The sequence below is a fragment of the Pelodiscus sinensis genome, chromosome 24 (genome assembly GCF_049634645.1).
Source record: "Pelodiscus sinensis isolate JC-2024 chromosome 24, ASM4963464v1, whole genome shotgun sequence".
NCBI lineage: Eukaryota > Metazoa > Chordata > Testudines > Trionychidae > Pelodiscus > Pelodiscus sinensis.
This window is the reverse complement of record NC_134734.1, coordinates 22,006,318-22,023,718: the sequence shown is the minus strand read 5'-3', so window position 1 is coordinate 22,023,718 and position 17,401 is coordinate 22,006,318. Positions and strand designations below refer to the sequence as shown.

At 48.3% G+C, this 17,401-nt stretch overlaps 1 protein-coding gene across 1 annotated transcript in view; it reads left to right on the top strand.

Annotated features, from left to right (window-relative positions):
- The first annotated feature begins 368 nt into the window (after positions 1-368).
- Positions 369-17,401, top strand: part of SYT11 (synaptotagmin 11) — a 37,619-nt gene continuing 20,586 nt past the window's right edge. The window contains exons 1-2 of the mRNA XM_075908316.1: positions 369-509; positions 15,132-15,955. Of these exons, the coding sequence (XP_075764431.1) occupies positions 476-509; positions 15,132-15,955 (858 nt within the window). The 5' untranslated portion in view covers positions 369-475. The remainder of the gene's footprint in view (positions 510-15,131; positions 15,956-17,401) is intronic.

The window sequence follows — 17,401 nt, the reverse complement described above, 5'->3', positions numbered from 1 at the left end:
AACATGACTTCCTGTTATAATACAGGAGGAGTGAACAAAAAAAGAATAAACAACAGGGGGGAGAGAGAAGATAATTGTTCTTTTTCTTATAGGGCCCTACTGACTCTAAATCCCCCACTGGCTATTGATGCCCATTTATTGCATAGGATGGGTCATTGCCCTACCTCCCCCGCGTCCCACTGCAGTGTATAAACACCCCCCCCCCCTCTCGTGGGGAGGATCCCACGCCCACTGCCAAGCCCCCAGATGCACACCCAGCGTGGGACTGGCACAACCTGTGTCCCTGCCGCCCCCCGTCGCTCGGGCGTGGCCCCCCCTTCGGCTGACATCGGAGGGGGCGGGGCCTGATCCCCGGATCGCGCGCTGTGGGCGGGGCCTGCGCTGTCTCCGAGCCAGTCGGCAGCTTCTGCATCCCAGGCTCGGAGCATCCTCAGGGCGGAGGCTGGGCCCGGCGGAGCCCGCGCCCCGCGGCACCATGGCCGAGATCGCCAGCGTGCGCCCCGGCTTCGGTGAGTGGAGCTCGGTCACCGGGCCCTGCCCGGGGGCCGGTCCGTGAACAGCGCCCCCCCCTCCCCGGGGCCGAGCTGTGCCCCCCCGGGACCGGGCTGTGCCCCCCCGGACCGGGCCGTGCCCATCGCCCCCTCCCCCCGGGTCGGGCCGTGCCCAGAGCAATCCCTGCCTGGACCGAGCCGTACCCAGCGCCTCCCCCCCTCCCCCGCACCCGGCCCTGCCCAGAAGCTCCCCCGGATCGAAGCTGTGCAGTGCCCAGCGGTCCCCCCCCCCCATCAACTGGGTCGTGCTCACCCAGCGCCCCCCATGGGGACCGGCCTCCCCTTGAGACCAAGAGACCTTCCCCTGCACCCCGGGCTGTGCCCCGCGCCATCCCCTCCCCACCAACGGCGATTGGGCCGTGCCCCCCCCATCCTTGGCCCATGCTGCAGACCAGGCCGTACCCAGCCTAACAACCTCCCCCGCCTAGGTCTTAACCTGCCCCCACCGACCCAAGCAGTGTCCCCTCCCTGTCCTGGCACATTGGCTCGGTGCCAGGGACTCGCCTGGGTGGAGGCAAGGGGCTGGGGTGCAGCAGAACGCCCGGCTGGACCCCGAGAACAAGCGCGGAATGTGGGCAGAGGAGGGAGAAGGCCCTGTTGCCCTCCCAGGGACTGGTGCAGGGCTGAGCTCTCATCACTCGCTGTCTGGGTGCATTGCAGGGCCGAAGGGCCCCAGTCTGGGCGGGCAGAGTGCAGTTGGGGGGCTCCCTCTGGCTAGGGGGCATAGGAGACAGGGTCCCCTCAGCCTGGGTGGGCCGAGCATAGTCAGGGGGCTCCCTCTAGCTGGTGGGGGTGCAGGGGGAAGGTTCCCCCGGGCCTGGGCGGACGAAGCACCGTCGGGGGGCTCCCTATGGGTGGGGGGGTAGGGTCTCCTTCTGGCTTGAGGCGCACCTCAGGCTGCGAGGGAAAGAAACAGGCCTGGAGCTGGTGCTGCCCGTGGCCTGGTCTCCGTCCCCGCGGGCTGCGGGGAGCAGGTGCAGGGAGCCGGGCTGCAGCGCAGCCACCAGCCGCGGCTGCCTAATGGCTTTGAGCGGGATGACGTGATGTCTATTCCGGGCCAGGCAGCGCCCCGGCCTCTGGCTGGAGCCTTTGTTCCCGGCTCCCCGGGGGGGGAGGCTCCGAGGGGGCTGTGCAGCCGCACCACTCCTGGCCCCACACACAGAGGCAGCGAACTGGATGGCACTTTGGTGACCGCTGCACCTGGAATCTGGGGGAGTCTAAGCAGTGTCCCCAGAACTGAAGAGCACCCCTCCCCATGGCACATCCCCCCCTTCCTCCTCCTCCTCACAGGGCTGTGGCTACCCCCCACCCTGTCTCTCATTAGGCTGCAATAGCTTCTGCTCAGATCAGTCCATTAACTGGGGCCGGGGGGTCTGGAGCAATGCCTGGAGCTGGGAAGGGGGGCCCTGCCTGGGGACAGGGACATATTAAGTTGTAAGAAGCTGCTCAGTGTTATCGTCCGGTGCCCATTGTACCATATGCTGAGTAACAGGCACCAACAAAAATGCTTCTCCTGACTTTTCTAAGGAACAGCATTTTAAATAGAAAAGTAACGTGAGCCATTATTTAAGGCCATGGAACTTGCCCACATAGCAAATGACGGGAGGTGGGGTGAAAACAGGTGATATGGGTTTCTCTCAGGAAGGGAACCTGCTCCCCCCTTTCTTCTAAATCTCCATCTCTGCCTTTAGGCCACTCTTGAATGAGGCCTCACGGTTAAAAAATGGTTGCTGCATTTCCTTTTCGTTCGCAGCTGTTATATAAAACTCTGCCATGCACACGCACGTCACTTATTATAGTCAGCACACGCTGTGTCTCGTCATATTTACAACCTGGGCCAGGCGCTGTGGCATGTGGGGTGCTGCATGCTAGTAGTCCCAGCACTGGTAATTGGTATGCTATTGCAACATCACTAAGGAAGTCCCCAATTATTATTAAAACCACAGCAAATTAAAAGTGAGGAGCTCTGCCTTTGAAGCAAGTTAAATATTTACAGAGTGAAATTTTCACTGATGTGGGGCCCTTATTTTAAATTAGTGCTGGTTTGGTGCCAACGGAGTACCGGGAGCTTTACAACACGGATGGAGATAAAGTCCTTGCCCCAAATGGCTTATTGATTAAACATAATGTTTAATTCTGGATGTATACAGTTGCAAACTATTTAATAATCATTGTGCACAGTGTCACTGGAGCCATGTGGGTCCCAGAATATTAAAGACACGGTAGGCAAGAATAGCTTTATCTGGACCAACTTCTTTGATTAGAGAGCCAAGCTTTCAGGGTTACACAGAGCTCTTTTGGTTTGGGACATTTACTCAGAGTGTAAGTCGGAACAGATGCTTAACAATCTGTTTCACCTTATATGTGATACTCTTAAATTTTCCAGGCCTGAAAAAAAGCTCTATGTAAGCCCAAAAGCTTGTCTCCCTCAAAAGAAATTGGTCCAATAAAAGATATTACCTCATCTCTTATGTCTTTAGTATCCTGGGAGGCACATGGCTACAGTGACACTGCATATAGTGATTATTAGACAATTTGCAGTTTTATTCAGTAAGAATTAAATGTTATGTTTAGTGAATAAGATGTTTGGGGCAGGGATTTTGTCTTCATTCTTGTAAAGCTCCTTGATTCCATAAAATATATTATCACGCTTTGATAGCATCTTCATAAGAGTGCCATAAGGATTGTTAGAGAAACATGATGAATGAGAGAATATATTTTGAAGACAAATAGACCAAATGTTAAACAGTTTGGTTCCCAGTAATCTTTCCTATGTTGTGCATTACCAAAGTTCAGCATTCTGCATCAGGGACATCTAACTAATTCTTTGTGCCGTTATTCCAAGGACTTGTCTATGTACAAACATGGACTAGTTTAACTAAAGATGTGTTCGCAAATCCATGAAGTTTAACTGATGCGAAATCTTATTGGCATTCTTAACACAGTTTAAAAGTGTCTTGAACCTGTTTAGATAATATCAGTAAGAAATTTGTCTATGCCCTTAATAATATGCACAAAAGGGTTTATGTTGGTTTAACTAAATACATTTAAAATTCAACTTTCAGTTAAACTGGTATGTGCAGACACTGCCTAAACACTTCCATGAATACTAATTCTAGTTAGCGTTGCAGTGGGCAATTTAATTACAATCTTTAAGACCTAGAGAGTGCCCTTGGCCTTCTACCATACAACTGTACACTTGTGCAGAATGTCTCAATGCACTTGATCTTTTCATTCACACACATCTCAGCCCCTTTGCCTGAAACAATCATCCTTCCCGCTTCTTCTTTTTTTTACTTGCAGAGAACACATAAAAAAAAGCTAAACTAAATGATGTAGGAAACTTAGAAACAGTCAACCATATGTAAGTGCCTCCTGGGAATGAATACACGGTGAGAATCCCAGAAAGTCCTGTTTAAGAAAAACTGACTGCTTGACAGAGCAGGCGTGGCCTAGTTAGTTTGAATGACTGAGATTCAGAAAGGTAGTATATGGCTGCCCAACTTCCACTGAAATCAATGGAAATTTAGGAGCCCAATTATCTTTGGGAATCTGTGTCAATGTCCATGATTTTCATCTGGTTTTAAAGGCTAAGGTGGCCTGCCCTCGAGTAAGTACTCCAAAGAGGAAAAGCCATTTGCATCATGCACACCTGAGCCCCGAGTCTGCATTTACATGCCTATGTAACTCCATTGAAATCGGGGGTGTCACACCAGCATAAAACCCGTGCTGCAGTTTGGAGCCAGTGGTACACTGAGAGAATGAATAGCATATTATGTTGTATTATTTTGTGTTATGATTGCCCCTACTGGCTCCAACAAGCCTGGAGGCCATTGTGTTGGGCTGTATACAAATCCCTAAGAGGAATTCCCTGCTCCGAAGAGGTTGAAATTTAAGCAGACAGAAGGAGAAGAGGCATGTAACAGACAAGGACAGTGAACAATGGGATGGTCTGTTAGTTCCTGGCTCTCCTCACCCCCCGTTTGGCTGGGGACTTTTGGTTTTGATTCGTTTATTCACTTATTCAGTAAGTGGTGCTCTCAGGGGTGGGGGGTGAAGGCCCAACTGGGGAAAACGAGCCCCAGTCCCACCCCTTCCATCCAAGGCCACACCCCTGGATCCAAGCCCCGCCCACCCCAGCTCGATCCTTCTTGGCCACCTGGAGGGCCAGGGTTGCCAATGGCCAGGGAGCCAGGCTGTTGTGCGGCTAGGCGTGTAGGCAGTTTTGGAAAGGCTGTGCCTTCCCTTGCTTACAGTATCGGCCACTAATGGATGTTTACTTAGGTGGATCGGAAGGATGAAAGAAAGGATTATGGACACTGAAGGGAGGAATGATGGAGGAACTGGGGAGGGAAGGAAAGCGCAAAGCATAAAGGACAGTGGGAGTAAGGAAAAAGATTGGTTAGGAGCAATTGGTTAGGAGCAGTTGGAACATACTGCTCATCAGCAGATAGGGAAGACTGTCGGGAATCAGCCTGGATAAGAACTCCTAGTGCCTCAGCATGCAGAGTCCCCAGCTGGTTTTTTGCAGGAGTGATTAATCAGAATAACACCTTTCCTTTGGTGCTTACTCACCAGAGAGCTGTGCTGTTGCAACTTACACCACTGTCACGGCACCAGTGATCAATAGGCAGCAGTGCATCCTCACAAGCCATCTTGTTTTGGGCGCTCAAGCACCATGTATTTGCTGTTTCATGGTGGGTAACTTTCCAGGAGTTCCTGGCGCCACAGCTAGAGAATGAGTAGGATAGGGGCATTAATAAGATGCGGATCTTCTAAGCTCCCCCATGCGTGTGTGACCTTCCCTCGCACTTCCTAACGTACAGAGTAGAGGAATCTGGTAGTTTAAACATCCTGCAACCTGCATGTCCTTAGACACATGCCATGCAGATCAGGCACTTTTATTGCCGTTTCCAGTGCCACCAACTTCTCTTTCCACTCCTGAAACTACCAGAGGGCTGGAGGAGCAGAAATAAATCGCTGCACATCTTAAAAAGCATACTGGAATGATTCCCAGTTTTTGTAAACTTCAACAGGTCCCCAGTCGGGGAAAGGAGAAAGTATTCCTCCCTCTATTTGCCTTCACATACACCCCAGAAATTATTAGGATTTACAGTCAGATTGTATATTTATATGGATAACAAAAGCAGCCAGGGTTGGAACAGCAAGATTTGAAAGGCTATGTTTCAGAGCTTAAATTAACCTCTAATTAATGGGGGATAAGTAGCAGCCTTTCCAACAGGCAGGCTGATCTATAGTTGTCTTCTGAAGGATTTCTTAGACTTCTTAGTCTCCTGGAGCTATTGGTACAGTCCTCTGTTAGGATACATCTACACTGCGGCGTTATTTCAGGATACTTCCAGTATCCTGAAATAGCTATCCCGCATCTTGACAGCACACCCATTACTTCGAAATATCTTTCGAAATAACGGGCACGATGTTCTGACGTCCCTGTAAACCTCATTCCACGAGGATTAAGGGACATGTCACAATAGCGGTTTTTTAATTACAAAATAAGCTATTTCGAAATACACTCAAAATAAGCTACACAATTTGCGTAGCTCAAATTGCGCAGCTTATTTCGCACTAAGGGTGCAGTGTAGATGCACCCTTGGAGACTGGTCTAGATGGACCAGTGTGTGGAGACAATCTGGTTAGGTCCATATAGGAGTTACCAGACTGTCTCTCCCTCAAAAATCGAGGTTTACAGGATCTTGCAAAAAAGGTTTTTTTCCGACAAATGGCCCCGTCTACACGGGGCTTTTTAGCGGCAAAACCTCTTTTGCAAAAAGGATCAGCAGAAGATATGCAAATGAGAGCGCAATTTGCATATCTTCTGCTGAAAAAATAGGCAGTGTAAACTTAGCCTTTATGTCCATAGTTGGTAAGGGGCTCCTATACATTTCGCTGTCTTTATCAGACAGTATAATCTTTTATTTTGGCCAGAGTGTGTTTTTATTGACGGTGGCAGTTTGATTATAAGATTTAGATAGAGTCTAAAACCTTTCTAAAACAACACAAAACAAAATAGCCTTTTCAACTGAGTCTTTTAAATTCCGGTGTCCATCTCAGAGCTGGGGGTGTGGTTTTTGTTTGAAAACTTGCAGGTGGCTTTTTCTGCTGTTTTTGAAGGATTCTACAGTACTGGGAGATCAGAATGACCAGGGAAAGGGATTACAGCATTTGTCAGCTGCTTCTTTACATTTGCCATGTAACTTGTATGATCTACCAGGGGTTTAACTGTACTGATTCATATAGAGTCTGTGAAGGATTATTTGTCTCTCTTCAAAGAGGATGAGAAGACCAGTACAAAATCTGATGTCAAAAGCAGAGTCTAGCTTCTGTGGAGGGAAAGGGGGCATTAGAAATGAAAACAGCCGAAGACATGTCTACTGAACTGTAAATGTCATCTATGAACACTGTTTGCTCTAGTTATTCTCATCACAGCTCATGGGACCCGAGGCCAATTTATCATCACTTGAGTCAGTTACCCTTGGGAAGTTGAGTTTCAGTCGCAGTCCATGATGACGATTTTTTTTCCAACAACAAGGACAAATCAGTGAAGAGGATACAGATACTGGTATCCTGAGAGATTTCATGGTTTTCACTCATCTCACTGGTGTTAAACTGCTGCAGTCAAGATGAAAGAGCATTTAAAGATGAGAAAAGGGATCCATACTTTCCCCACTGGCCACTGTCAAAGTGGCCTTGTTAAAAAATTGGGTACAGCTGCCTTGGGTGGTGGAGATGGAAAGTCAGTGCTGTGCAAGTTTCTGCTGCCCATCTCTGTCTGTGATCAGGGTGATTTCTGGTATGTAATGCTATTACGGAAGCAATTTATGCAGGTCGCTTGGAAGTGTTGTAAGTCAGGGAGGAGAAAAGATGGGCTTCAAGGCTTTCCCCCAATCAATCATTTGATATGATGGGGAAACAGGAAACTGTGACGAACAGCGAGGGGGGGAATCTGAAGCAGGTCAGATGATCTCTTCGGATAACTCCCCTTCCCCCATCTTCTAAAAATAGATGCTTGGTTTCACCTTCAGTAGTTTAAGTTCTCTCTAGCCATTTTCTTCCTAAGAACATAAGAACAGCCCTACTGGGTCAGACCAAAGGCCCATCTATCCCATTGTCCTGTCCACTGATGCCCCAGAGGGAGGGAACACAACAGGTAATCATCATGCGATCCTTCTCCTATCATCCATTTCCAGACAAACAGAAGCTAGGGACACCATTCCTACCCATGCTGGCTAATAACCATTGATGGATCTAACCTCAGGAACTTGTCTACCTCTTTTTTTGAACCCTGTTAAAGTTGTAGCCTTCACAACATTCTCTGGCAAGGAGTTCCACAGGTTGACTGTGTGCTTCACGGATGCACAGAGATGTTCTTACCTTGGAAAACCCTCCCAGAAGTTAGCGCTACAACAGCACTATGGGATAGATGGGCCTTTGGTCTGACCCAGTAGGGCTGCCTTTGGTCTGACCCAGTAGGTTCACAGTCATGCTGGAAGGGTGTAACAAGTGGGGCTCCACAGGGGTCTGTTTTGGGACGGGTTCTGTTCAATATCTTCATCAACAATTTAGATGACAGCATGGAGAATATGCTCATTAAGTTTGCAGATTATACCAAACTGGAAGGGGTTGCAAGTGTTTTGGAGGATAGAGTCATAATTCAAAATAATCTGGATAAAATGGAGACATGGACTGAGGTAAATAAGATGAAGTTTAAGAAAGACAAATGCAAAATCCTCCACTTAGGAAGGAACAATCCACTACACACATACAAAATGGGAAGTGACTGTCTACGAAGGAGTACGGCAAAAAGGGATATAGGGGTTATAGTGGACCATAAGCTAAATATGAGCCAACAGTGCAACATTGTTGCAAAAAAAGCCAACATGATTCTGCGAGGCATTAATATAAGTGTTGTGAGCAAGACCCGAGAAGTCATTCTTTCACTCTACTCTGCACTGATTAGGCCTGAGTTGGAGTATTGTGTCCAATTCTAGGCACAATACTCCCATTTCAAGAAAGATGTGGAGAAATTGGTGACGGTCCAGAGAAGAGCAACAAAAATGATGAAAGGTCTAGAGAACATGAGCTATGAAGGAAGACTGAAAGAACTGGGTTTGTTTATTTTGGAAAAAAGAAGACCGAGAGGGACATCATAGCAGCTTTCAAGTACCTAAAGGAGTATTTCAGGGAGGAGGGAGAAATTGTTCTCCTTGACCTCTGACGACAGGACAAGAAGCAATGGGCTTAAATTGCAGCAAGGAAGGTTTAGGTTGGGCATTAGGAAAAGCTTGCTAACTTATAGCCACCCAGAGCGAGCCCCACAAGACTCCAGTGGCGATTTAAAGGACGCAGGCCCAGGAGCCCTAAGCTCTTTTGAATCACTGTGCCCCGGGGGCGTCTCCTTGTCCCCCATTGGTGGGCGTGATCCTAAGGCTCCTAAAACTGGTAACCTCAGTGGAGCTGAACCATTGTCAGCTATGTTGGGAAATGTTTGGAACATCTCTCCAATATAGACAGGACTATAGAGAGGCCGAGAAAAACCCGAGATGAGGCTCCAGGGAACCAGGAGGGCTTTTTATATTGCTCCTTGTTCAATAGCATTTAGAGTCACCCCATTTAAAATATTGATTTTTCCGTGCCTCACATATCAGAAGAAAACGACTAACATTGCCGCCGCCGCTGCTTTTCCCAGACTGTTTCTATGACCAAAACTCTCTCTTGTTCGGAGCTTTCCCTGTCAAGCTCTTTCTGTTCCTGATTTACACTTTTCCCGTTGATGTCTGTCTGAGCTTGCAGCCCAAGCATTTGTTCTGTCCATTATTTACTTGAGTAGCATCTAGGTCTTTGTTCAGGTTCTTCCTTCCATTTATGTTTGTAAGATGGAAAGCAGACAGCTTTAGTGTCCTCATACACGTCGTCTTTATCACCGTGCCCAGAAGGTAAGTTTTGCAAGCCGGAAGGCATTGGCCTGGCTGCTAGATGCTCACACATGTAATTAATCACTGGATTTGCATTTCTGAAGAACAAAATTGGTTGTTTTTTAAGTTTATCCTGTGCAGACTAACTCGGCTACCCCCTGAAGCTTCCAAAATTAACTTCATGAGATCCCCAAGATGTCAATAATGAATTATAGTTAGGTGGAAGATCTTCTGGTCAGGCCATTTGGAGTTTTCTTTTATATCTGTAACAAAAATGGCTGGTTTTTTTCACAACCCTGAATATAAACTAACTTTATTAGCGTCACAGATCAAGGTAGCGACATTTCCGCGCTCCGCTCTGTAGGCTACTCCCTGACATGCTCAGTCAGATCCCTGGTGTCCAGCTGTCACCCGCCGAAACACACTGAGCACCCAGGATACAACTCCCCACCCTGGGCTACTTCCTGTCCGTCTCCCCAGCGTTGTCCGCTCCATCTCTTTCCTCCATCCCAGCAGCTTCTGCTGCGGTTCCCTGCTGACTGGCGACTACATAGGGGTACCCTGGCGCTTCTCCTTCAGGAGCTCCAGTAGCACCTCCTTTCTTGCCAGCTGTCAGCCCAGACTGAACTGCTCCACAGGCCTTTATAGCTGGCTTCCAGCTGGAGCATGCCCAGCAGCGCTTTCGGGGCGGGGCTTCTCAGCCAAGTGGCCAGGCTTAACCCCTGCAGCCCCATGGCGGGGTTGGTACATCCCCTCACTGCATGCTAAAAGCTTACCAGAGTTCATCCAGCATCCTTATGTGAGCTCAGGGCCCTCCAGACCTTCCACAAGTGGATCCTTTCTGTTTGTCCAATCAAAAGGAAGCCCTCTATCAGTTCAAGCTCAGCTTTTATACTGAAAGCTCTCTCGTTGTCCAAATCTCTGCAAAAATCCAGTTTGAATCGTAAGAATGGCCATACCGGGTCAGACCAAAGGTCCATCTAGCCCAGTGTCCTGTCTGCCCACAGTGGCCAATGCCAGATGCCCCAGGAGAGTGAACCCAACAGAGAATCATCACATGATCCCTCTTTTTCCATGCAAGTCATGATTTTATAGACCTCTATCATATCCCCCCTTAGTCTCCTCTTTTCTAAGGTGAAAAGTCTTTTTAATCTCTCCTAATATGGGACCTGTTCCAAACCCCTCATCATTTTTGTTGCCCTTTTTTGAACCTTTTCCAATGCCAATATAACTTTTTTTAAATGAGGTGACCACATCTGTACGCAGTATTCAAGATGTGGGCGTACCGTGGATTTATATAGAGGCAATAAGATGTTCTCTGACTTATTCTCTATCCCCCTTTTTAATGATTCCTAACATTCTGTTTGCTTTTTTCACTGCTGCTGTGCACTGAATGGACGTTTTCAGAGAACTCTTCACAATAACTCCAAGATCTTTCTCTTGAGTAGTTGTAGCTAAATGAGTCCCCATCATATTGCATATATAGTTGGGATTATGTTTTCCAATGTACATTACTTTACGTTTATCAGCATTACATTTCATTTGCCATTTTGTTGCCCAATCACTTAGTTTGGTGAGATCTTTAGCTCTTCACAGTCTGCTTTGGTCTCAACTGTCTTTCAGCAGTTTAGTATCATCTGCAAATGTTACCACCTCACTGTTTACCCCTTTCTCCAGATCATTTATATATAAGCTGAGTAGGATTGGTCCCAGGATAGACCCTTGGGGGACCCCACTCTGAAAACTGACCATTTATTCCTACCCTTTGTTGCAGTATATGCAAACACCCTAGAACACTGAGAGGCAACCTAAGCTAGTGGGTCAGCCGCATGGCTGGTGTTCTTCATCTCAGTGGGCTGCAAGATTGTGGTAACCAAGGGGGTCTCCCAGATCCGGTCGTTTTGCTCACTGAGCTTGCGTACTTAGAATTTGTGAGTGCGCCGATTGAACTGTAGCGGCGCTGACTGGCTGCCGAGGGAGCGCACGGCTCTCACAATGTTGTGCGCAACCAGCACTTCCCCTGCCTTTGCTTTAAGAGTGTATCCCTTTTGGAATACTGGTGGGAAAAAAACTACGCAGACAAAAAACAGCGGAATCTGGCAGCCTTGTGCATGGGTCACTAGGGTTGCCAGGTGTCCGGTATTAACCCGGACAGCCCGTATTTTCACCTCCTGTCTGGTAAAAAAAAATTCAGAAAATACTGGACACCTAAAATGTCCGGTATTTTCTGATTTTTTCCCAGCCAGGAGGCAAAAATCCTGGGTGCTTACCTGATTCCACAGGGGACCTGTCCGGCCCAGAGCAGGGGGACAAGATGGTGAACAGCCGCCGGCAACCTGTTAGGGTCAAAAAGCCTCAAAAGTGTTTCTTAAAGGGTTAAACAGCCACGCTGTTTTTTTAATTTTCTTAACAACTCTTGAGGTCCTTTTTTTGGAGGTGAGTGGGTGGGAGATGTTCATTATTTCTGGTTAAACCATCTGGCAACCCTAGTCGTCACCCTCCTGGGAAATGTCAGACTAGCCAATACAATTTCCTCCAGATTAGACGAGATTATTCCTTAGACATTGCAAATAAATGGTCATTGATACACTAAATGGGATATCGTCCACTTAGACGATGCATTGTGTTTTTAGAAACACCTGGGGCCTGCTCTGAGCACAGAGAAAGAGGTCGGTGTTTGAATCACCACAAGCCACCGGGAGCCCCGTCCACATGAACGCTTTCATTATTGTTTCCATTGTTGGGGCTGAGCTGCTGGTCTCGATGGCAGGATTTCTTTCTTTGGGGGGACTGGGAGCCTAGGGAAACACACCGTTAGATTGCTTTCTTCTCTCTGCAGCTACCAGCCAGGCTTCCAGAGCTTGGTAGGCAACAGGTAATGGCCAGGGTTGCCAGATGGTCTCCCAAGAAATACCGGACACGTGGTATTTTTTGGCCAAGCAAAAAAAAAAAAAAAGGAACACGGGATAATAAGCCCCTCCCCGTTCTGGGGCACCCAGAGCAGCGATCGCAACCCCGCCTCCCAACTGGGACTCCCAGGCTGGGAGGCAGGGCCGCTATCGGCGCTGGGAGCCTGTGATTGCTCAGAAGCCTGGCGGGGGCAGGGAGAGTGGCTGGGACCCGCCAGGCTTCTGCGCAATCACAGGCTCCTAGCGCCAATAGTGGCCCCGCCTTCCAGCTGCTCCCCCAGCCCACGCTAGGCTTCCATCCGGTGCACAGCCGGAAAAATCAGAGAATACCGGACATTACACATGTCCTGTATTCTCTGATTTTTTTTTACTGGAAAAAAGTGCAAATACTGGACACCTGGCAACCCTAGTAGTGGCACTGAGGAGGATGTGAAGCAGAGAAATTGATTGTCCATACATGGGAAGGGTTAACAAAGACATAAACTTTCTACTGAGACACAAGGCAGGGGACCCCTTGTGGGCATGTCATCGCACATGGCACTTTAGGGAGGGTGGGCCCAGTGTTTGATCACATTCTAGCTATAATTCTCCTAGCAGGTTCAGTTTCGTGGTATTCTACACTTCCGGCCTCACACTCTTGGCTAGTTTATTAGCCAGGCTGGGCAGGAATCATGTCCCTGGCCTCTGTTTGTCAGAGGCTGGGAATGGGTGACAAGGGAGGGATTACTGGATGATTCCCTGTTCTGTTCACTCCCTCTGGAGTGTCTGGCACTGGCCACTGTGGGCTGGATGGACCTTTGGTCTGACCTAGTGCAGCCATTCTTAAGTCTCCGTGTGCAGTCTCAACAGCTACTGCTCTCCACCAGGGGCGTAGCCGTGGGTGGGTCTGAGTGGGACCATCCCACCCACTTCTCATCCAGACCCACCCCTCTCCCTTCTGCCCCTGCTCCGGGGCATGCCCTGCTGTGACGGCACATCGGGGGCCCCCCGACCCTGCACCCCCATCCACAGCCAGATGTGACTCCGCCAGCCAGTAGAATAGAGAGGAGTTATTGCTTCTCAGAGATACGGCGCGGCCCGGGTTCGATGTGGACATCGGAGTAAGGGGCAGGCAGCCTCAGACCCCTTGGGGCAGGGGTACACAGGCCCCCAATCGCCCAGCACGCGATTTAGTCCCGTCTCTTCATGTTTGCCCAGCCAAGCCTGTCCCTTCTCAAAACCACCCAACACGCATCCCCCCAGGTAGCCACACCCCTCTGTTTAAACCCCACCCCTTCGCCCCAGCAGTGCTTACAGAGAAAGGCCAGTAGGGGTCACCCACAGCCCACACAGCAACCAGTGAATGCTCCACAGAGTGGGCCCAGTGCCGCTAGAGTAGACAGCCCACCCCCCAGCGTGTACAGCCTCCTCTCCCCCCCCGTCACACCCGCCCAGCGCTCTTGCCCCAAAAGAGCTTGGAAAAAGAAAAGAGAAAAACAAGCTGCAGTCTCTGGTAGGTGACCCCTCCGTCAGAGGCCTGCAACTATGCGCAGACAGATCTTCCATGCACAGTGGCTAAGGGCTCTGTCTCCATAGCCACAGGCCATGAGTTCGAGCCCCACCCTTGGGACGTAGGAGGGATAAGGAGGTCCCAGAACATAAAGTGGTTAGAGCCTACTCCAGTGGCTAAGATACACAACTTTGGATCTGCAGGTCAAGGGTTCAAGCCCCAACCTGGACCCCAGGCACCCTTGGTATGTATGATAGATAACAGGGGCACAGAATGTAGGGAGGTGTGGGGGGCTAGCTCCTGCAGTAGATAAGGTAATTGCCTCTGGAATCATGGGTTCAAGCCCTGCGCTTGACCACCCTGGATAGGCACAAGAGTCAAATCATCACCTTAAAAGAAATGATTCTTATCGCTTTATAATAAAGCATACTTGGTTGCTAGATGTTACAGAGCACTAAACAAATTAAAAAAAAACACAGAGAAAATCTCTAGGAACCATGCTTAGATGGTAACATGGGAGGGGAGGCACACCATCACACAGAGCAGTTCAAACCAAACCACACACAAAAAAAATACCCTGAACATGACTGGATTCCCTTTTCTTACTTCTCATTTTCTCTTTGGTCAATACACTCCCATGCCCTGAATTCCGTGGAGGCATGGTAGTCCTGCCTGGGTTTAAATCATTTCTCTCTCCCACACAAAGAAAGCAGGCAAGGAACCTACATCCAATTCACATTTCAACCCTCTATCTGATTGGTTCTCCCGATCCCTGGCCAACACCTTGCTAGCTACCTGAACTTAACCCCTTAGTCACCCGGTGCCGGTCAGCACTCCCCCTGTCCATTACAGCCTACACAACTGATTCACAAGCATAAGGCAATACGCATTTGAAAGATACTTAAAAAACAACTATTCGTTGTTTTTTCAGTTACCAACTAACACGGCTACCCCTCTGAGACATTGTGAAGATGTTATTAAGCAAAACTTAGGGCAAGGAGGTGGGTGGGGAACTGACTCCCACATGGAAGAGAATAATTTCAGGGAAATTATTTCAAGCTCCAAAGGAATTTCTGTCTCCAAAATCATTGAGTAATAAATAGACTATGGTCACTTGAAAGGTTCGTTGGTTGTAGCTGGAGTCGGAGGTATTTTCTGTAAATGAGAATAACATGCTTTTATAAGTGATATAGGAACGTACTTGTCCTAAGAGACTATCTCATCCCTAATTGTTTTGTCTTCTTTACAGATGTGTCTCCCGTGGTGGCAGGCCTTATTGGCGCCACGGTCCTTGTGGTGTCTGTCTCAGTAACAGTGTTTGTGTGGACGTGCTGCCACCAGCACGCAGAAAAAAAGCACAAAAACCCCCCTTACAAATTCATTCACATGCTGAAAGGCATCAGTATCTATCCGGAGACCTTGAGTAACAAGAAGAAAATTATCCGGATCCGCAGAGACAAGAACGGCACTGTTAAGGAGACTGGGAAAGGAAACCTTTTGATAGATGCTGCCGAAGCTGGGTTAGTGGGCTCTGAGAAGGCCCCAAACGGGATGAATGGAGCCCCCTGTATTGACCAGCTCCCAATAAAAGTGGATTACGGAGATGAACTAAGTCCAGATCAAAGCATCACTCCAGGTGGGAGCAAAATCTCCTCCCCATCTTCCCCAGAAGAAGATGTCCTGCTGGGAACACTGACTTTCTCAGTGGACTACAACTTCCCCAAGAAAGCATTGGTAGTGACCATTCAAGAGGCCCACGGGCTGCCAGTGATGGATGAGCACACTCAAGGCTCTGATCCCTACATCAAGATGACAATTCTTCCAGACAAAAGGCATCGAGTCAAGACTCGTGTGTTGCGCAAGACTCTGGACCCGGTCTTTGATGAGACCTTCACCTTCTATGGGATCCCCTACAGCCAGCTCCAGGATTTGGTGCTTCACTTCCTGGTGCTCAGTTTTGATCGCTTCTCTCGAGACGATGTGATTGGAGAAGTCATGGTGCCCCTGGCGGGAGTGGATCCGAGCACTGGAAAGGTCCAGCTAACCCGGGAGATCATCAAAAGGAACATACAAGTAAGTGACAATTAAGCTGATCCTCCGTCAGGCTGAGGTGTTTTGGTTCAGGGGACTCAAAATGTCTAGGAACCCCAGGAATACAGCAAACACTTACACATGTGAGTAGTTCTTACTTGTTTGAGTCCTGCTGAAGTCATTCAGGGTGCGTCTACACGGCACCCTACACTCGAAATAAGATAAGCAATTTGCTCCGCGCCAATTGCGTATCTTATCTCAACTCTATTTCGAAATAGCGTCTTTTGAAATGTGGTGCATCTACACAGCACCAAATTTCGAAATAACACGCTATTTCGAGCCATCCCTTAACCCTTATGCAATGAGGTTTATTGGGATGACGAAATAGCACAATATTTTGAAATAATGAGCAGCTTGTGTAGATGCGGGGTAGCTATTTCGGGATATATCCCAAAATAGCCATGCAGTGTAGACGTAACCTGGGAGAAACTGAATCGAAGTCTTGCAGGATTGGATCCCAGGTTCCTTACATTTGGGGTCCTTCTCCAAAAGTCACTATGAAAATGGTTCCAGAGCCACACACTCACAGAAGCACTTGTCTCCTCTTATATTGACTGAGTGCCTGATAATCCAGTGTCTCATTTAAATCGCAGTGTTTCAAACAGGCAGGTGTCACTGCTGCAAAAGTGAGTCACAGTCTATCACGGACCAAACCAGTAAAGGCTGGGCCACAGCAGCTGAAAGGAAATTTTTACAGAGGTAGTTGCCTTGTGTAATTTGCTGCTGCGCAATTTTTTTTTCTTTTCTAATTATAGGTTAATGTTTTATTTTCTGTTTTTGTTTAGTACCTGTCATGCGCAATTAGACATAAAGCATACGTGGGCAAGGACATTTTAAAACAGATCTGTTTTCTTGTACATTGCTAAATCAAAATTAGTGCACTGCTGACTCTGTGTTATACATTTTATCTTTCGTTCATGGGAGCCCGAATGCACAAACGGAGTTAGGTGCGGTGACACTAAGCATCACAGTGCTCGACTTTCCAGCACCTGGAAAATCCCGGCAATTCACACCGGAGTTAGGGGCCTGAGTTCCTAGATGAGGAAGGAAGAGAGCAATTCACTCAGCTGAGGAAGTGGGTTTTTCCCACAAAAGCTCATGAGCTTATCTGTATATTTTTGTTAGTCTCTAAGGCCGTGTCTACACTAGGAAACTTTCAAAATTAGTACATTCGACTTAATAACTCCCGATTTAACAAATTAGAACAAGTGTATCCACACTATGGGTAAGCCTCGAAATGAGTCCAAGGCAGGCTCCGTTAATGTGGATGTGCTACCTCCAACTTAGAGCCCCAAGAAGCACTGGGGAGTAGGTAGTTCAAATTATCTCTGGAGAGTCGTTATTTCAAAATAGCCGCACCCCCGCGACCGTTATTTCGGAATAACTATTTCTGAATTAGCCTGACTCCTGAGGAAAAGCAGGAGTCCA